This window comes from Syngnathus floridae, chromosome 22, assembly GCF_059516105.1.
Source record: "Syngnathus floridae isolate MCC-2025c chromosome 22, RoL_Sflo_1.0, whole genome shotgun sequence".
Classification (NCBI taxonomy): Eukaryota; Metazoa; Chordata; class Actinopteri; order Syngnathiformes; family Syngnathidae; genus Syngnathus; species Syngnathus floridae.
Genome location: NC_142434.1, coordinates 3,437,426 through 3,458,346, shown reverse-complemented (window position 1 = coordinate 3,458,346; position 20,921 = coordinate 3,437,426). Strand labels below are relative to the sequence as shown.

Genomic DNA, 20,921 nt, shown 5'->3' with positions numbered 1-20,921 from the left:
TTTAGATAGGAAACAGATCATATTAAGAGTTAATATATAAATGGTTGTGTTCCTCTAGACACTAATGGACATTGATAAAAGTGTGGGGGGGGTGGAGACCATATGCCCACCCATCTCCACTTAATGAGGATTTCACAGTGAGAGTGGATGAGGCCTCGCTGTCATCTGCGAGGTTTGGATGAAGACAAGATGGCGCTCATTTACATGCTAAGACAATGAATGGGAGGATTAGCAGGGTCGCTCGAGCAGAGTTAATATATTAACTTGATGAATGAGAAGAGTGCTTTAACAGCACTACTTGGTAACTAGTGGAGGTCAGAAGGGTTAGCAGATCCAGAGGAGTTTGTTTCACACTCCAGCTGTGACTGTCTCCAGCCTAGAACATGTGCCTCTTATTTGTAGCGTGGTTTTTGCACATTGTCGTGCGGTTAATGACTGCTGTGATTTCTTGGCGCGGTCATGCTAGTCTTTGTGGTCAAATAAAAAAGTTACATTGCATTCTTGCACTTTGAAATAATCACAACACCAGTTATTTCTGTACATAAAAGTGGGATTTTAATTGAAAATTTGGTATAAAAAAAAAAAAAGCAATATTAAATCCTTTGGGACCCCGAGTGGCAACGTTGAGCCCGAAGGTGTTGAATGTGGCGCGGTTGTGTGAAAAGCGTAATTGTTTTCAACTTTAAAGTACAGATGGAGTCAAGCTCCAAAGTAGTTAAATAACATTCAAATCCTTTCAAATTTAAGTAAACTTGTTTTATTCTGCTTTACATCGACAATTGTCAGTGCATCCTCCACATCTACAAAAAGGAAAAAAAATTGTCGATATGTAAAAATAAGTTAGGAATGCAAACTAAATGCAAAGTAGAATACTCCAAAAAGAAAATAATCGTTTTTAAAGGGAAGGGAGTTTAAGCAGACAATAAATAAATAAATAACCACAGAATGTGGAATGTCTACATGTTTTGTTGACAAATAAATTAAATGAAAATGGAGAGGAGGGGAAAAAATATACACACTAAAAGAGGCGGGAGGAAACACACTGTACAATATTTGCCAAAAAAAAAAAGAAAAAAAAAACCCAACAACACAGGCTATGAATATTGCATTGATTGTGCATTTCACCCCCCGAGGAGCCCCGAGAGGGGCCGAGGGGGGGTGGGGCATAACGTGTCAAGCGGTGAGATGGCGGGAGGCAAAAAACGTTCAAGAGGCGACAGAACTCGCAACAGGCATGGCTGAACACAGCGGGAGGGAAAAAGAGAGAGAAAAAAAGGCCGAGCGGGGTCGAGGTGTATGCGTCTGTTGACATGTTGTAGACATTCAGAAAAGACAGGATCCAGTTTCCAAAACACCTGTTCAGGCTATAGAGTGAGTGAGCAGCTTCCAAGAGTGATACACAGTCGCGCATGTGTGTTTCAAGTATTCTATTCTCTCCTCTCTGATGCTCTCGCAACCTCTCAACTGGGGGCTACTTGGCTTGTAGTGATGGAGACGCTCTCCCGTCACTGAGGTTTGAGTCCGAAAAAAAAAATGTTGAAAACTGCTGAGATGAAAAGCCCCCAGAACAAGCAGCGTTCCAAACAAAAAAAGGCACTCCAAAATTAAAACGTTGAATTTAAAAAAAAAAAAAAAAAAAGTGTTTTCCCCAAAGCTCTATGAGAGCAGCCATATCTGAATAGGAAGGCCTTGCCAGATGCATATACCAGCCTACTGACAAAAACAAGTTCAAACGAGGGGAAATAAATAGTGCTGGTAAGACCAACCAAACAGCCAACATGTTCCCCTTTAGGAAACAACTGAATGGAAAAAAAGGGAATTTCGGGGGGTAAGAGAAGCAACAACAAACAGTTGCAACCAAACAGCAACATGTTCCCCTTCAGGAAACAACTTTTTAAGAGAAACAACAACGAGTTGCTGAACCCCCCCCACCCCCCAGCAAGTCTTTAGAGTCCTTCAGACTTCAGAGGCTCCCCTTGCTTGAGGTTGTGCTCGACGACGAGTCGGTAGCGATGGTCCGCAGGCGGATGTCGACGGCGGCCGGCTCCTCGGGATTGGAGTCGGGCGCCTCGGCCGTCGCCCGCATCCAGGCGTGGTCGCAGATCTGCTCCAGTGTGGGCCGGTCGGAGGGCCGCAGGGCCAGGCACCATTTGATCAGCTGCTGGCACTCTGTGGAATCAAGACAGCAAGCTCAGAGGGACGCTTTCACTTCATTATTCGGACAATAATTCATTAACTGCAAATATATGAGATTTTCCCCCCCCGTAGTAAATAAAACAAGTGCCTTGGCTCAATAAACGCTTTGGAAACACTGCCGCAATTCATTCTTTTCACACCAGTTGGTTCCGGATCCCATTAGTACTACTTGTTGCAGCTAGGGGGCGACAGAGCCAATCGTTGCGGCGCGTGTGTTCTTGCAGCAACTCACCAGCTGACACCCTCCTCCTGAAGTACACTCTTCCCCGGAGGATCTCCTCATCCTGCTCGAAGGGGATGTCTCCGCACACCATGTCGTAAAGCAGCACGCCGAGCGACCACACCGTGGCGGAGCGTCCGTGGTATCTGTGGAAGCGGATCCACTCTGGTGGGCTGTACACACGAGTACCTAGGAAAAAAAAAAAAGGGGGGGCAATGAGTATGGAGGCTGCACAAAAAGGCACAAAAATGGTTGGTGTTTCTAGGTCATGCAAAAAAGAGAGAGAGAAGCTCCCTGTGCAACCACAACAAACCGGCTAACCTATACCCCCCCCAACACCCCTTTTTCCTCCTCCTCCCTCATCAGCACAGAGCAGGAAACGTGATCCCATCATGTGACGCCGCAGCTCGGGTTTCACAACAAACGCCTTACGTGGCACTCGACGGACCCGACTATGACTCACGCGATTCGGTTCCCGTACAGTATGGATACGCGCGAACCATGCGTCATGCAGTCGTCACAAGCGCTCACGATTCAATTTGAAATAGATTAATAAGAGGAAAGCCCTCCGCCGCCCCCCCCAACTTAAAAACATAAACATCACTGCGTCACAGGCTAGTAAACGCCTCCGCGACTGGAAATAGCACCGACTGCATCAAGGGCCCGAAATGACCAAAAACAACCTTACCGTCAAAGTCCGTGTACACGGTGTCCTTGAGGATCGCCCCGGAGCCAAAGTCGATAAGCTTGAGCTCCCCGGTGCGGAGATCCACGAGAAGGTTCTCGTCCTTGATGTCCCGGTGCACCACGCCGCAGCTGTAGCAGTGGCGCACCGCTTCCAGGACTTGTCGAAAAAAGCCCCGCGCCGCGTCCTCGTCCAGGGCGCCCTTCTCGGTGATGAAGTCGAACAGGTCCTTCACGAGCTCCGGCCGCTCCATAACCAGGAGCCAGCCGTCGGCGCGCTCGTAATAATCCAGCAATTTGATAACTCCGCGAAAAGAGGAGCTGACTTTCTTCAGCAGGAGAATCTCCAGCGGGACCATGCTTCCATTCTAAGAGGAGAAAACGAGGGAATCCGTGATGATGACTGCGGGGATTACACGCAGCCCGCCCCGACGTTACATCAAAACAAACACTTACAATCGAGCCCCACTCGGTCACCCTTTCCTTGGCAACGTGTTTGACAGCGACCTGGAGTGAATAAAAAAACATTTAGAGTCGCATCTAGAGGAAATTCTCAATTCCTCCACACCGTCCGCGACTCACCGGTGCCCCGTCAGAGAGCCTGCTGCCGGCGTAGACGGTTCCGAAGCCGCCGCTCCCCACCACGGAGCCCACCTGGTAGACCTTCTCGAACGGCTCCTTCTCCACTTTGACTGTTTCGGGGGAAGGCGAAGATTAGCTCCCGGAGTAGTTCCACAACAGCCGTTAACCTCTTTCAACTCTCCCTCCCCCGCTGCCAGCCGTTTTTTTTTTTTTTGCTTTGACCAAGACGTTGCGACGTTACGCTGACTTACCCGGCGGAAGCTGGATTTTCACTGGGAGGTGGTCCATGCTCGAAGGGTTGCAAATGTGCGAAAAAGAACCAAACTTTGACAGCAACATATTAGAAAAAGGAGGTAAAAATGAAAAGCCGGTGGTGGTGATCCAAGGCAACCAGAGAGAGGGATTCGACTACTTCTAGAAAGACTTTAAAGGGTTCGGGCGCCGTCTAAATAGTAGTGTGGATCGTCTTGGGGTATATCCAAGCCAGCAGTGCGCCAACTCGGCCGCACCGCGCCCGTTCAAATCGTGTCACGACCGTAAAGTCGCACACCGGTGCCTGAAAGCCGACATGAAAGCGGGTCGGAAGGGGTCGAGGTGCCACCAAAAAACAAATCGTAGATTCCGAGGAAACAACAGCAACAAAAAAGTAACGTCCGGAATTTCTGGAAACGCACACGCGTGCAGTAGGTCAAAATGTCCTCCGCGATGTGTTGATATCCTGAAGTGTTGCCGCTGTCTGAGCTTTGACGCTCTCTCCCAGAGCCAATATTTTGACGCGCAGTGGGACGTTAAGTATCCCTCCGCCGCAATACCGGCCGATCCTTTCGCTCAAATCTCGCTGATAAAAACACCACGTTTCCCAAAATACACACCCGAACATATATGAAACACAGAAAATGTCATTAAACACACTTTTAGTCCAAAATATGGTTTGAAACTCCATTTGTATCACGGGACTATTTTTTCATAGTAGGAGACGCGCAAGAATCCACTGTCTGGTAGATTTGCACTACGTTCACTATAGACTCGGAGGCGGCAACCAATCAGATGTGGTATAAAAATACTTTCTTTTGGGCATTGGCCAATCAGGTAAAAGTTGTTGTAATAAAGCGGACATTTGAGTGCACGTGGCGGCAATTTTGGACGCCCCCCCCCCCCCTTTTTTTATTTACTTGTACCCCCCACCATTACTTACGCAGCAAGAGACAGACAGTCTGGTTGGAAAAGAAAAGGTCATTTTGTAGACAAATTAGTCATGAACATATCATCACTGTTCTTTGTTCAGGAGGGCGTGGAACCCAAATAAATAGTCAAGTCTACTTAGCAACCCAAACTAATCCATAAACGTCAGTTACTAGAGTTAGTCATTAAGGTGTGCAAATCTGTTTATTCTGTCTTTTGAATTTTCAAATCCAAACAACAAATCAGCCTTTGCAACATTCAGACACGGTACAATTTGCACTTGCATGAATCCCACTTGATATTGTTGACAGTTTTGGGAGAAAAATAGGTTAGCGAGTTGAAAACACGCACCGATCGAAGTTTGCAAAGTTAACTGTGCAATTCTGGAGTTCAAACTTTCCACGTTTACTGTCACACATGGCAACATGACCTTGGCTCGCTGTGAACTTTCCACTGTTTATCTCCTCTATCCGCTGATAACCTGTACATGTATGTGTGTATTTTTGACCGCTAACCAAATAAAAAGCGTTTGAAAAGTTCCACGGAACGTTATCGGGGCACAGACAGAGCCAGCGCAAAGTTATGTAAATCCAAATATGAAAACAGCGTCCAGGCTGTAAATTGCTTTAATGCTCTATATTTTGTTTCATATATTAATCAGCGAAATTCATACAATTATGCATTGCTTAATGTTGTGTATAAACCTACTGCCAGATTTATGTTGAATGAAATACTTCTATAGTGTTGTGTATTATGTTTTACAGTGTTTTTTTTAACGCGTTTATTATTTGACATCCCACTTTGGTCAACATTCTGTAAAAACAACAAAACTGGAGGAGGTCAAAGGGAAACCGCCGCTCCTTTGTACCCGTTTGTGTTGACAGCAATTATAATTATCTGATTAGGGAAAGCCGTAGTTCTGTGGAAAAGGCAACGGAGTACAAATGTAAATTCTGACCCTGAAGCTCAACACATTTAAATCACCATTTTAAAAGTATACACAGTTAACCATAAAAGTGGTCCTGCTTGTTTTTGTGCAGGTACTTAAGTGAGTGCATTCTTTTAATGACTCAAACTGGCCCAAAAATGTTTCTTGAGCTAGAATTTGACTTCAAGGACCAAGTATGTTTTCATGACCTTGTGGATCCCAAGTGGAGTTTCTAGCCAAAATGTCTCACTTTTCACTAGATACAAGTCAGTTCAGTGGAAGTTTTTATGTTCTTGTTCTTCATGAGGTCACACTCCGTAACTATTAACAGTCTTGGAGATGTAACATAATACTTGGACAGGAAAGCCCGCAGTGGGTCAATGTGCAAATGGGGGTGGACTGAGGTGAAGCTGTAATGAGATCCGCGATAGATGAGATGTCATAAATGTCACGATTGCTCTTGACTTTTAGTCTAAACTGTACAAAAAAACATCACTTAAATCGTAATTTAAGTCGGAGCGATTTTAAAATATATTTTCACGTGTTAGTTAGCATAGCAAAGCAATTAGCCGAGCTGTTTTTCCGACGGGACGGTGTTTTGATTCTTTAATTTTCAGTCATTTAAATAACCCGCAGTTAATTTTAGTGAAATTTAGTTCAAATACATCGATGTTCATATTTTAAAAATATATAAAACCATACCGTCCGGGACGCTGTCCTGGAGGGCTGCCATTTTCGGCGACGGACTGCCGAAGAGGACAAACATAGCGAATCGCGATTCATCGTGTGAAACAAATACAATGCATTTCGTGACTTACAAAAATTCTAAAGACGTTAACCTTTGAGAAATTTGTCCTTTCTGTAGTACCGTAGTTCACGATCTTAAAAATGGACGCGCTTTTAAATTAGCTCATGACATTCTACAAGTTCACCACTAGATGGCAAAATGTCGGAAAGCGATCTTCATAACGGCACTTCTTTTTTTAAAATCAAAATACGTTGCTGAGTTCACCCAATGTTGTTTTACTCCAGTGTAGTGCAATCACATGACCGTAAATTTTACATTTTAAAATCCATTTCCCGGACTCCTCGAATGAAAAGACATCATCAGGTCATAATCGACCACCGATGACCTTACAAGCGCCCCACATTACATTTCCAGCGGCCTCTAAAAATATCCTCACACACTAAATAATGCATTTAATAGACAGTATGCATCTCTCAATCCTATGCTCTGAAATGTTGGAGTGTATTATACCGGGATAGATCCAATCTTTGCCCTGGACAAGGATCAGTCAACTTTATGAAGTATTCATGATTGTGCCCCCCCCCCCATTCAACCTATGGGCCATGCAGCATCTTTTTGCTGAGGTTTGATCCGAATAGTCGTTCACAGCTCTCATGGGAAATCATCATCAGGTTTTTTTTTTTTATATGCGCGGCACTTCTCAGAGAAAAGCCATGAAGAAGAAAAACGGCTAGTGGCACTGTGATGAGCTGTCACTGTCCGGCCTCCTCTCGTTTTGGGCGTGTATCTGCACATGCCTGGGATGCCTCCCACTTTTCCTTTGCTCTAATTGCCCCCTTAGTAACGGGTGTCAGCCAGCCCCAAAAGGGAGGGGGGGGGGGGGGGGGGGGTCCAGTAGCATTTGCATCTCTAATTTGATGGCTTTCACTGGGGACACATAAAACCAGACATGCCAGAGGGTAACGTGGCCACATCAGAGTCCTGGAGTCACATGTGGTTATTTTTAGCCCCCACCGCGCTGGTTAGTAGCGACCGCATCATTTTGGTAAGCCGACGGTTGAATTCCATCCAGCTCGGCTTTGCTGGTGCAATCTGGGACGTTTGTCATGCGCTGTCCTCTCGACATGAGAACGAGTCAGGATGTCCTTACAGGCCTCAAGAAAGCGTTCATTGTGATCGCCGACCATTAAAAATCTGTGACAATGTACACGTGTGGCACTTTTTTTGTCATGTGTGCGCCAGCCAGGTCACCGTATGGATTACGACCCCGTCTCGGTATTACGCAACGTCAGGCCGGTCAGTCTGGTAATCTGCCGGCCGCATTGCATAAGGGCTCATTAGCGCTTTTAACACATTCCCTTCGCACTTTCCCGTTATGCAAATTTGGCTGAAGAATAGCGTACATGCTACATACTACATATGGAGATAACTTGTGTTAGCATTTGGTGTTGAATAAATAACATGGAGCGACTCGATCGTGTCCCCCGAGATACTCAGTTGTACTCGTGTAAATTTAGCCGGCATGAGGGTCAAGCGTAGGGCAAAGTGACATTTCTCGTCCTTGCGTTGCTTATCGCCTTCTGCGTAGAGCGGGCGAATAATAATAGGTTGAGCGAAAAGGCAAATTAAAATAGGCGGCCGGCCGGGGGAGTTATTTAATTTCTGCGTCACCGCCAGCCAGCGGGTTAACGAATGAGCGACGGCGGCCTTCGGCAAAAAATATTTTTTGCCTTTTAGAAGAGTAAATCTGTTTTTCTGTCCTGAAAAACTTCCGTCACATTTCTTCTAATGTCAACTTTATTATTAACATGTTTCAAATTTTGACTTTCGTGTTGCGGCAGATTTTTTTTTTTCATTTTGCAAATTGTCAGTAAAATATCTCTTTTCCAAAAAATACATTTTTCTTCTTCACTAATATATCACATCCATATTTCCATTTGACGTAAATATCCTCGAAATGGAATTTCCTCTTATCCCTATTAAGAGATAGTTATTTACTAGTCAGTAATCACTAAGTCTATTGCTCAAACTATCAAGAGATGTAACCCGCCCCCCAGGCAACTCGTCGTTGCTTAATCCTCATCGGCAAAGCGTCGCTCCATAATTTCCACGTACATCCAGTACAAGTTAGCGCTAAGTGCTCCACTTCCCTTCACTGACTTGATCCATTTAACCGCCCATCCCCGTCTTAAGAGGATACCGAGACCAAAGCTTTAAATCCCGCCCCCCCACCTAACCGGGCTGCGATTCTGGGAGGGGGTGGTCAGTTGTAATCTTTTGTGTTTAAAGATAGACATTCAGATGTATTATTTTAGTCCTCGTTTGGGGATATTTGTAGATTTACATTCCCTTTGACCGACGTTTTTGACGGGCGTACTGCTGACTGTGTGTCTGCGAGGGCCCGAGCTCGGACACGAGCTGCCCGCTCAGCAGTCTTGCAGCCGCACGTTTATTTTCCCCCAAGAAATTGCAGCACAGTGTGGAGATACGGCGACAAGCCCCTCCCCCTTTGCCTGGGGGGGGCTACGCATTATCTTCTAACTCAATTTGGTTTACATGAACGCTGTAATTAATGGCCGTGAGGTGCTTATATGATTGACAGTTTGTCCGGGCAAACCTCAGCGGACATTTCCTTGTATAAAGGCAGGTATGGATTTGTTAGCTTAGCCTAGCGTAAACCGGCGACAACATAGACAGGCTTAGCATACATGTTCTTGAAATGTGGGAGGAAGCTGGACTGAAAATTCCGCATGTGGAGAAACCCTTACGCCACACAAGAAGGCAAGATTCGAACCCACAAACCTCAGAAATGCGAGGCAGATGTGCTAACCACGACACCAATTCCAAACACAGTCCGATTGTATTCAAAACACACCACGTGCTACACGCTAAATTGAAAGCTAACGTGCTAAAGTCGCTTCGCGTGATACTTCGTTTGGGTCGATGCAGGCTAATGATGCTGATTAGCACAGTGACCTTCCACTCTTCTCCGTCTTGTCCTCGCCAAAGTCCGCACACGTCCGAGTTAATGAGAATACATCGGCTAGTGACGAACCGTCTCTTAACGAAGGGCTAGCTAATTGCACGTCGATGAGCGTGGCGGACTCAGCACTTTCAAACACAAGCCTCCGCTTATTTTTTCCGCCGTAATTGCTCTTTTTTTCGCCGTGTAATCAAAACGAAACTTGGCGCTTACGTAACAATTCTATACAAAATGTCTCATTATTCCCCCGCGCGCTAGCCTTGTCAACATCAACGGCGGCAGATCAATCCGAAATGTCAAGAACGAAGCAGTAATTATTCCTGGGGACCGACGCGTTCTTGCACGCCAAGTCATCAGAAATTAGGGCGCTGAAGGGAACACGGTGTCAAAGCTTGATAGCGGCCGCGCCCGCCGCCACATTAGCGGCGTAGCGTCTTGCGTCACATGCTAATCACCCCTCGCCGCCTCATTCCTGGGATTGTGCTGCACACAGGTCCTTGAACCGCGGGTAATTACGGGCAGGAATGCGCACGGCCCAGAAGCCAATGAGAAGTAGCACGTTGGCATGGCAACCGGCGAGGTGTTAATTATTTTCTTCCTTGACGGAATCCCCTCTTCAAAGAGAAGAAACACCTGCGAGTCAAACCCCCTGCTTCAGTTTCTTTTTTTATTGCCTCCGCTGGTTCTCTCTGTTTTTCCGTTCCCTACTCTCTCAATTTCCTCTTCACGTCGTCAGGCCTGTTTTTGACAAAACGGCCATTTACACGCGTGTTTGTTTACACACGTCAACAACCGAGACGCTACAACGGTAGCGCTAATGCTAGCTGGGTAGCATTTATGCTAGCCGCTACAACCATGCTAGTTACTCTTTCATCACTTGTTTGTGCAAATATTCACTACGCCCACTAAGAACTGGCAACTCTTTCGAATGGGAATTTTTTATTTTAATTTTTTCAAAAATGACATTAGCGACTATCGTGGTGACTTGAGTATTCCAAGGTCTGTAGGGATTGTGTTAAGCTTCTCTTATCATCAAAAGATTTTCTCATTTAAATACAAAAGCGCTTGAGGGAAGAATGATCCTGAGAATTATTTTTGTTTCAATGATCTTCCGGAAGGCGGAGGAACTGGTTTGGGCGACAACATGCTATGACACACACCGCATTGAACTTGGGGGAATGTAATAATAAGTGAGGGAGAGGTCAAGTAAAGTTTGTTTCATCTCGCCGCTTCGGTTTGAAAACGTCATTGATGCTTTCGGACCTCTAACGAGAAACTAATTTGGAGTATTTCACCAAATTGTTGATTTTTGTCATCGGCGATCAGCTCGATTTTCCTTTCACTACTCAATAACAACCGGATTGTTTTTACCTTGCCTGCCATGTTTAATTTGAGTGATGGGCCAAACACGTCCAGCACCCCCATCCTTCCTGCTCTTTAATTGGATCGTCAACAGGACCCCCCGCCTGTATTTGTGCACGACTCTGCTACACACACACAAAAAGTCACACAAACCCATCAAAACCAGAAGGGCTGTGTGACCACGCTGACTGGGGCCAAGTTTTTCCAAAAGGGAGGGGGCGGGGCACTCTGCCCCCCCCTCTCAGCTGATTAGGAAACTACTAGTAAGGTTATCACAAACTTTCCTCCTACATGCACGGAAAACACCTTGACATGCTCGTGTTTGTCTTCGCTGTTGGCGGGTAAACAAAAGCTCTCGCTCGCATCTATCGCACCGATTTTCCATTTCGCAGGCCCGGCCCCCCAAAAAAACGCCCACCGCTTGCGCCAACAATACAAACACCGAGTCTCATTTGACTTTTCCGTTGAAACAAGTCGTGTTGCGCTAACCTCTGCGTATGATGTCTTTCGCATCGAGATAAATAGAGGTAACTCTTTCCATCAACACAGAAGAGTGACGTAAATAAAGATTGAAATAAAAAGCAAAGGGTTGGTTGGTGCTCCATTTATTTGCATTGGGAATTAATTCAGAATTAGGGAATTGCATCACCATGGTAACAGAATTATTAAAAAAAAATCCTCTTCAAGCATGTATTTAATCATGTCTTTAATACATTTATTCAATATTCTGGTTAAAATTGTGACCATTAAAACTGACTGCTCTAACAAATTAAAAATATATATTTTACTTTTTTTTAATAACTGTGTTTTATGACATTTTTCTATTTATTATTATTTTTAAAATATTATTTTAAATATTATTATTTAAATTGTGACCATTAAAACTGATTGCTCTAATAAATTAAAAATATATAATGAATTTTTATTAATAACTGTATTTTATGACATTTTTCTATTTATTATTCTTTTAAAAAATATTATTTTTAATATTATTATTTATATTAACTGTGCTTTTGTAGTGTAGCTTTTCCACGGGCACTCTACAATATTAATTTATATGACCAGAAATCCATATCGATGAATGTGGCTGTTTTTGTAATAGAGAAAAAAAAGGAATTGTCCGAAGTAGCCTCGAATTGGATCGTTGCGGATCATCAAACAACTCTACTGGGAACACCGCCACATGGCACCATGTGTGGATTGGGAACGTTCGTAAAAAAAAAGAAAAAAAAAAAAGTCAAGGCACCTCTACACACACACTCACCCAACACACACACTACGAAAGACTATTTCATTAAGTATTATTAGTTTAGTTTCAGGAAGCAGAGGTCAATGGAAAAAAAAAAAAAAAAAAAAACGACTGCTCCGGATGACTTGGTACTCGGAAGTTCATCATTCCGAGCTGCTCAGCGGCCTCACATGTCCAATAACGGGCGACATAGCAATATCAGCGGTGTATTAGCGCCCTCGGATTAGCACGGGCGGTGTGTGCGAACGGGGGGTCAACACGCTGCGAAGCTCGGCGTGCGAACTGATTGATGAAAGCGGCCGTAACAAGGTTTCGCGGAAAAGTAATAGAAATCTTTGCTGACCTGTCGCCGCTTTTGACATAAGCTGCGGCTTTGTTCTCGCCGATGCAATCAAAACATCACAAGTGTGAAAGTCTGATAAATGGCACGCTGCCACGGCAAAGTTCAAGTTCCGAATTGGATGTCTCGTTGAACGGGAAGTTGCCGTGATCATTAAGCTCGAGGTCGTCGACAAAACGTTTTTGGGTGGCGAACGAGCTGACGAGGAGAAACGAGAAAACTCTGCATATGTCAACGATTAAAAAAAAAATGACCGGTCCACACTTTTTGGATAAACCTGGGAACCTTCCAGGTACTTTTTTTGCCGTTTAATCAAGACCAGTTCTTCGCGTCACACTTTGCCTCAGGTCCAAACACACACATGAGCATCAAAGCAAACAGCGCCACATGTTCTTAGCATGTCCAAAAAGCGCACGTGTGTCCTCCGCCCGTTCGTCCCGGCACCTTTGTGTCTTTTTATGAGCTCATTGCAGGGGAGCGCTCTCTCGCCAGAAGCCCCCTCCCCTCCCGCCCTCACCATCAAAGCTTTAGCGGCGCCGCCGCGTCGTTTGATGCTGCGTCGAAAAAGAAAATAAGAGAGCCTGGAGGAGGTTTTGATTTCTTCATCCATTCTGCTCTCCATAAAAGCCAACCAGGCCACTCTTGAGTTCAGAGGGAAGGAAAGCACCATGGAGGAAGTCCCAGGCCTGATGAGATGATGTCATTTACGATGTCATGGCCTGCCTGCAATATTTTAAATATATCGCAAAAGCACCATATTGATATCGCCTGGCGGGAATTCACCGGAATATTTCGATTACTCATTTCGGGGCTGATTCAAAACTTCTGCCTGAAATTTATTTTTATATTTTTTTCTTATATATATATATATATATAGATTTTTTTTTCTCCATTAAGTCCCATTCGAGTGCTTATATATTAGCAAGCTGTCTTGAGAACATACAGTCTGTCCAGAGTCTGATGACTAACCGTTCATAAACTGCTGAAAACAAGATGTCCCATTATCTATCTCACACTGTTCCAAAGTCTCCCTTTTAATCTAAAAAACCTTCACCGTCACAAAAACAGCAAAGGCGCTTTTGAATAGCTGCTTATTTTCCAGCCTTCCACTGAGAAATTTGCATGGTAAATAAATTTCATTGGAATGAAAAGAAACCGGGGCAGGTCGAGTTAGATTCCACACCTGAAAGTAGAAAAGCTCTTGACATATTTTTTAATTTATTTCAAGACCTGAAATGAAGCTAATATGTGCTAGTCATGTAAAAATAAAAAGGTTTTATTTTTTTAATCCAACAGTGCCTCTTCTCTATCCCCCAGGGCGCAAACAAAGAGGTCACAGAGGTCACGATGACTCTTCAAAGGCCCCATTATGCGACGAAAGGTCTTCACGCATTTATTGATCGGGGGCTGCTAATCCGTGTGAATTTTCAACTCGAGAATTCCGGTGATGATGTTCTTGTGCTCAACGGCGCCCCCTAGTCCCTCCGTATGCTTTCACATTCCCAAAAAAAGCAACAGCTGCGAGTTCCCTTCTATGGCTGGATGTCTCTATGTATAGAAAGCAGACATCCATGTCCCGATATAAAGTTCGAATCCCCTTTCGCACCTCCTACGGTATCACGAGGTGTGAACAGTCGTAGCGCAACACTGGATGACTTCGACTATGCTGCAGCACGCGCAAGCTATTCACCCTCGAGGGGCGAGGGGGGGGCGGGGACAAATATGCCGAAGCACAAAATGTACTCGATGATGATAGAAGGTGCGGAATGGGGCTAAAGGTGAGGTGATTAAAAAGTCTTTTACAGCACGCCTTTTTTTTTTTTTGGTGTTACGTGGCGAGACTTATTGATGTTTCCACTCCGAGTTGTGTTGAGTGTCAATAAGACGCCGTCGGCCGTCGCGTGATGTGGCAACAAACAAGCCGAGACGACGCAAAGGTTGTGTGGCGTGATGCAGACAATGTTTACATGACATCACGAAAACATTCCACAATTAACTTTTCCCACATTGTTCATTCAATACTTTCCTTTTCTTGACCACTAATTGTTTTATGGATCAAAATATAGGATTTTTTTTTCAAAATTCATGCTAATCTCGCTAGCATCCAAGTATTCTGACGTTTATAGCAGTCATTGGTAGTGAATGATTTAACAAATTTAAATATAGCAGATATCGCATTAGGTTTAAGAGTGTCTAATTACCGGAATTTGACTTGTTAGCTATTTTCTTGATCGTGTTGCTGCGGCTCAGCAGTTGTTGTGTTTGCTGGGCGTGCTCAAGTTGACCCTCCCAAGATAAATAAAGTAAAACAAAGCCACACAGTAACAGTAGCAAGAGGGGGGGGGGGGGGAGTTAGTCAAAGGAGTGTCCCACTCGATTCCTTGGAATATCCCTTTCGAGTGTCAACCTTCACTGGATAAACATACAATATTAGCTACTCACTTTTCCAAATAATGACAAAGTTGACTCGTGTGCAATATGCATGAGCACAGATGACTCAGAATTATAGTAAATAAAAAAAAAAAGTGGATTTTCCATTTCCATGTGCTGAATTTGCACAATGAACCTGAACTTTTCACCTCAAAAAGGACACTTGTCCAAATATGAGTGTTTTTTTTGTAAGACGACCCCCCCTCCCCTCTGTTAGCTGTATTCAATTTGCACACAAAACTCATCAACACCTAAAAACTTCCTCTCTCTCATCTCGTGCCAAATCGACCCGTGCAGGCACATGCTCGTATAAACCGATTTAAAGCAGGCCCGCACTTTGTTGTGTTTACTATACATGCAACTTGTATCTACTTGCCGTTAACGACGACGTCTATACCGCATTTCCATCTTACGTCAGTCTTTGTTTCAACGACAAAGCTTTTAAAAACGATATTTGAGACGCACAATGTCTTCGTCTGTCGCGGTACTAATGAAAACCCTAACACAGTCCAATCAAATCCAAATGGAGCAGAAATAAAATGGTATTTTGCCAAAAAGATTGCGCGATACCGCTAAAAATGACCCCATGTGACTTTTTACTGCTTCAGAATTGTTTCGACATAACTTCGTGGGAATCCGAGCCTGACCAATCAGCTTTCCCGCCACACCTTTTTATCCCTATGACCCATTTAACCATGCAGGTAAATCTGCACTGATATCATTAAATCCCCCCCCCGGTGTATCCAGGCAGAAAAATCTAGGCCAAGAAGTCGTAGCGTATCGCTTTAAAAACGCTCTAACATGCAAAAAGGTAAAAAAAAATAATAATCTGGTATGCTCGGGTGGTCCGATTTTTTTTTTTGAGCTATAGATACAATTTTCTGAAGATAATGCTTACTGTGTAGCTCTACATGGTTGTTTAGTGCCAATAAAAACATTTATGGGGCAATTCAATTTATTGAGCATGGATGGGAGCGAGAGGCAAGCCATCTGTCATGTTGAATTTCCTGGGCAATTATGAGCTAGCCTGTAATGTTATTTGCCCCGGTGGTTCTTTATATACAAGTTAGGAGCACTCACGTCTTTGCTAATAACGCGTCAAAATAACTCATTGGTGACCGGGAGGCACGATACTGGATCGTGTCGGCGGCCAGCTGACGTTTATGCCGAATGTGGTCAGATGTTAGCTCTGGATGACCACCACCAAGATCAACAGTAGCCCCCCCTCCCCCCTCCCCTTTTTATTTCCTTTGGGCCGGTGACTCCACGTCTGGTCAAGTCCTCACTTGTGTGTGTGTGCACAACAGGAGGATGAAGCGAGACGGCCAAATTATGGTATGAGGGAGGCGGAGCGGGACCATCAAAATGCTGTTTAGACTCAAACAGTTGGCAGTCTGGAAGGCTTGAGTAAGTAAAGCTTTATTATATGAGCACTGGCGGCGCTAGTTTTTTTTTTCCCTCAGGGCTGGGGGTTAGGGTTAGGGTTAAAGGGTAAAAAAAATAGATAAAAAAGAATCGTCAGAAACGGCTGATGAAGATTCACAATAGGTGTTAAAATGTTGGAAATAATTCCAGAAAAAGAAAATCTGAAATATTAGTAAGTCACTCAAAAATACACAGTGCACGCTAATGTGCTAAATTAGCTTGAGCGACAAGTCTCGACTTTGGTTCTTCACAAATTCCCCAAATTAAATTTACAACTCAACGATGACATCACCGGGGCAAACGTTCAAGTGTGACCTTAGCACAGCCATATATTTGTGGGTCTTGCACTTTTTTGGACCAAGCGGCACCTCTCTCCAGTCATAATAAACGAATACAAGAATTAGAACACGGCCTGTCTTGTTTACACTCCTCACTACCGTGATGACACGCTCTTCTGGAACTCACACCAAACATTAAAATAGCGGCCTGCTGGTCAGTCTAGACATTTTATATTTTGCTGGACTCCCCACACTTTGCTGTTGTGCATCACTAGAACTTTTGATTTATTCCTGCAGAGCCTTTTTATGTGTGACATGTATAGGAGAAGGTTTGTTTAGGCGTGATGCATCATGGAAAGCATGGCTCACCTCTCTCAGCCTTATAAGGTAGCCGGCGGTGTGTCTCACGGGAGAGAAATGAGATGTTGTTCGAGTCTCTGGCCATATAGCCACTAAGTATGCAGCGGTGAGTATGCAAGGGAAAGGGAAGCCAGCTTGTCTATTTAGGGGAAAGAAATGATCCGAAGGTCCATTAAGGAACGGGGAGGAGAAGCGGCGGGATGAAGATATAGCGGAAGGTATTCCTGAAACACAAGAGAGGCTTTGATATGGCTCCAACTACCGTGTTTGGCTAACCCCCCCCCGCCATCACATTCCCATCTTCTCTTGGGGGTCCGCAGTGGGATTAACCCGCCGCCAAGGAGCCCCTGCTATCTCACGTGAGGGGAGCTTAGAGGGAAATGAAGGCGAAGTTGTGATCCAATTTTCAGCCTCCCACGTGGGGTTGTGTTTTTTGTCCAAAGCCGTTCCCAGGACGTGGAGTGTGTGGTCTCGGCTAGTTTCGTTTGAACGGAAATCTCTTATGACTCGAACTGGAGAATTAGAACGCAGTTATCCTACGGGGAGTAAATAGATGCCCAGGGTCATCACCGGGTTGACCTGACACTGACCCGAGCTCGTTATAAGTCGGTAAAGTTATGAGTGCAAGCTGATAAAATAGGATTGCGGCGCTCTAAGCTCATCTATCGTGGGGACCCCCGCCCCTTGTTCAGGCTTAAAGGCCGATTATGCCATATGATATTGAATCCTCTTTGGGCTGTTGCTATTGTGTGTTTAAAGCTGGCACCGCTCGGCCTTGGGTGTGTGGGGGGGGGTCGTGGGTCAGGAGTTCAACGGGGGAGCTAAGTAATGACCTTCAATCAGCATCCATCACTTACTGGCGGGACGCATGGCTGCTTCCAGGTAGACGGTGGAAGGCTTAGCGCCACTTTTCACTGATGAAGCACCATGACCTGATTATACCGGGTTATACCCCCCCCCCCCCCACCAACTCCTATTTTGCCGTAAAACACACTTAAATGTCAAGAAAAGGACAAATATTTGGTTTTATAGTGTTTAGCCGCTAACAGGTGCAGGTTGCGCTGACATTGGAGGCGGGGCTTTTTGGATTTGGGAGACGCCGGCCCACGCTGACTGATTTACAAGGTTATGGCACGCCGTTGTAAACTTTCAGAGGCTGTAAAAAGCGGGACGATTGACAGGTCAAGCTGAACTCTGGAGCGGTGACACGTCGTCGTTTGAAACGTTGCCATCTCGACGCACGCACAACATGACACGGCGGATTGTTTACGGTTTTGTAAACAAAGGCTTTGTTGAATTAAATATTATATTTTTATTATTAAATATTCATATATATATTTTTTTTTAACCTTTATTTACCCAGGCAATCATTTAACAATAAATATAGATAATAAATAAATATATAATAAACAATTATATTATATTATATTTATTATTATATTTTCTTTAACCTTTATTTACCCAGGCAAACAACAATAAATATAGATAATAAATAAATATATAATAAACAATTATATTTTATTATATTTATTATTATATTTTTTTTAACCTTTATTTACCCAGGCAAACAATTCACAATAAATATAGATAATAAATAAATATATAATAAACAACTATATTATATTATATTATATTTATTATTATTTTTTTAACCTTTATTTACCCAGGCAAACAATTAACAATAAATATAGATAATAAATAAATATATAATAAACAATTATATTTATTATTATATTTTTTTAACCTTTATTTACCCAGGCAAACAATTAACAATAAATATAGATAATAAATAAATATATAATAAACTATTATATATTTTTTAATCATTTTCAACAATTTGCTTCACAGGCACTCGGCCGCACATGCGAGCTTTATGTTGACTTTTTTTTCTAAGAGTCATTTTGTCTTTCAGGGAATTTGGGTGGAAAATAGAAAATTGTCCTCCTTTCATGTGGCGGTGGGCAATTTATTTTCTCCACGCGTCCCCCCTTTCTTGGAAGATAATGTATGGGTGGGGGCGAGGAGACATGACTGTGGTTCGAGAGCGGCCCCGGGTTTTCAATTTCAACGCTGGCGCTGAACTTTCCTGCACCTGTTGCTAATTGTTGCTCAAAATGGAGGCTGCAGATTGTCACTGTGTACAACTAAAACATGTCGATAAGCGGTGACGTCTGAGGATCGGATGTCACGACCTGCCCAACACAGGCGACCAATCCGCTATTATTCCGCGCTAGCCGAATAACTCCCGCCCTGTAATTAGCGAGTTTAGCTACAAAGCATGTCATGCCCCCACGTAAATCAAAGTCAATCCATTTTTCAGGAACTAAACCCCAATTTAGCGCCGTTTTAATTCCAATCTTAAGGCGGCTCCGAACACATTGGCCCGATTTTTTGCGGCGCTATTTTCGTCTGGCTTCGAATCGGCTCGAATTATATCGTCAGCTGACTGCCAGCGCGTTGTCACTTTTATTGGCTGTACGCGAAATCGAATGAGCACCAGCGTGTCTGTTTTTACGAGCGGACATGCTCATGTGGTTTTAATACGGATCCAGCCAAGCTCTTTCCTTCTGCAGACCACCGGGAGCAATCGGACCGTTCTTTTGTTTCTTCTAATTAAAGACTGCGCCTGGCTGGGTTTTGCTTATTTGAGGCAAAAAAAAAAAATTGAGCACCATTAGCAGTCACTCTTGAGTCCTTCCCAATTTTTTTTTATTTTTACCCAAAAGGAAAGCCAGCGAGCAACAAAGGGAGGAAGTGCCCCTGACATTAGCGTCTTATAAAATTATATTTAGCCTTTGGGTTATATCGGGCGCCATTCTGCCGGATTTAGATCAGAACCACGAGTGATTGTTGAGGAGCTTGGCGGTCACAATCAGTTTTATTCCACTCCAATATATCCTGGCCATCTTTGATATTACTATATTTTATTTGACTTTACTCATTCATTGACGATTATCGAGAAGATATTTACTGGATGGGCCTAATTTGTCTGGACTACAAAAGGCCATATTAATATCGTTTTAGTGTCCTCGTATGACCACGGATCCAAAACACAGTCTCATATTGTCCGACGCTTGCAAATGATCCCTTAGCATGAGTGCTTATTACCAACGCATCTATTTGGAATGATTGCACATTGCGTATCCAATGGCCGGTCAGTGTCTCTGGTTCTCTCGCACCCTCTCCGGGGAGCGCCACGGCCACAATCCTCCCACGCCTGCACTCGCTAACTCCCCGTGGCTGAGTCACCGCACCAAATTCTGTTGGACACCGAACCAACCCGCTGACCTCAGGTTCTGATCCGCCCGTGGCACGCCGGCTGAGATTTTGATTCAGGCGGCATCTGAATAAGTTGCATCCACTTAACCACTTGAATTAAGCAAAAAAGCCTCACGTTGGGTTAGCTTCAAAAGTTTGACCGAAATTTTCTATTTTTTAGTTTCTATTTAAACACCATACTGTACTTCTGTTCAGACTGGATGCTAAAACCAGTAGACAATTGGAGGATATTTATAAAAGGTGGAGTGAAGGGGGGAGTGTAGACGTTCTCACATTTTGGTCTCATCTTCATTATGTGGTCGTCTGCTTTTCCTTACAGTCAAGGAAGTGGGCGGCGACGCTAGTTGTTGCTGCATAGTGGCGGCGAGTGTCTGAGTAAATCGTCTGGGAAGCGAAAAAAAGCTGCGCCTGCAGAACCATTCCGAACGCCGGGAACGTGCTTAATTATATTCATTAACATGTATTTCGGATATAAATAAAAGAAAAAAAAAGCTCCGGTAGTGATCGTGTCACACGACCTGCGCCGCAAATTAGACCTGCTCTTATGCGGTCTACTTTCTGTCACTAAATTACTCAACGTGCCGGGGGCGTGTCATAAAAAAAAACTATTTATGTGCTCATCTTCACACCCACTCTGGCTCATTCCAGCAGTATATCATTTAAAACCAATATTAC

The 20,921-nt window shown here is 44.0% G+C and overlaps 1 protein-coding gene and 1 long non-coding RNA gene across 4 annotated transcripts in view; one reads left to right on the top strand and one right to left on the bottom strand.

Moving 5' to 3' along the window:
- Positions 1-734: 734 nt before the first annotated feature.
- Positions 735-20,921, bottom strand: part of pim3 (Pim-3 proto-oncogene, serine/threonine kinase) — a 50,801-nt gene continuing 30,614 nt past the window's right edge. The window contains exons 1-6 of one of the 3 annotated variants that reach the window (XM_088367412.1): positions 6,495-6,573; positions 3,683-3,792; positions 3,557-3,607; positions 3,105-3,468; positions 2,429-2,605; positions 735-2,169 (exon numbers count right to left, since the gene is read on the bottom strand). In XM_088367412.1, coding sequence (XP_088223538.1) covers positions 1,964-2,169; positions 2,429-2,605; positions 3,105-3,468; positions 3,557-3,607; positions 3,683-3,792; positions 6,495-6,558 — 972 coding nt within the window. In that variant the 5' untranslated portion in view covers positions 6,559-6,573 and the 3' untranslated portion in view covers positions 735-1,963. Of the gene's footprint in view, positions 2,170-2,428; positions 2,606-3,104; positions 3,469-3,556; positions 3,608-3,682; positions 3,793-3,933; positions 4,498-6,494; positions 6,574-20,921 lie in introns of those variants that run through there. The other 2 variants (XM_088367411.1, XM_088367413.1) reach the window with 2 other exon arrangements.
- Positions 16,242-20,921, top strand: part of LOC148379232 (uncharacterized) — a 34,883-nt gene continuing 30,203 nt past the window's right edge. Inside the window, exon 1 of the long non-coding RNA XR_015855452.1 lies at positions 16,242-16,311. This is a non-coding gene — a long non-coding RNA (uncharacterized LOC148379232). The remainder of the gene's footprint in view (positions 16,312-20,921) is intronic.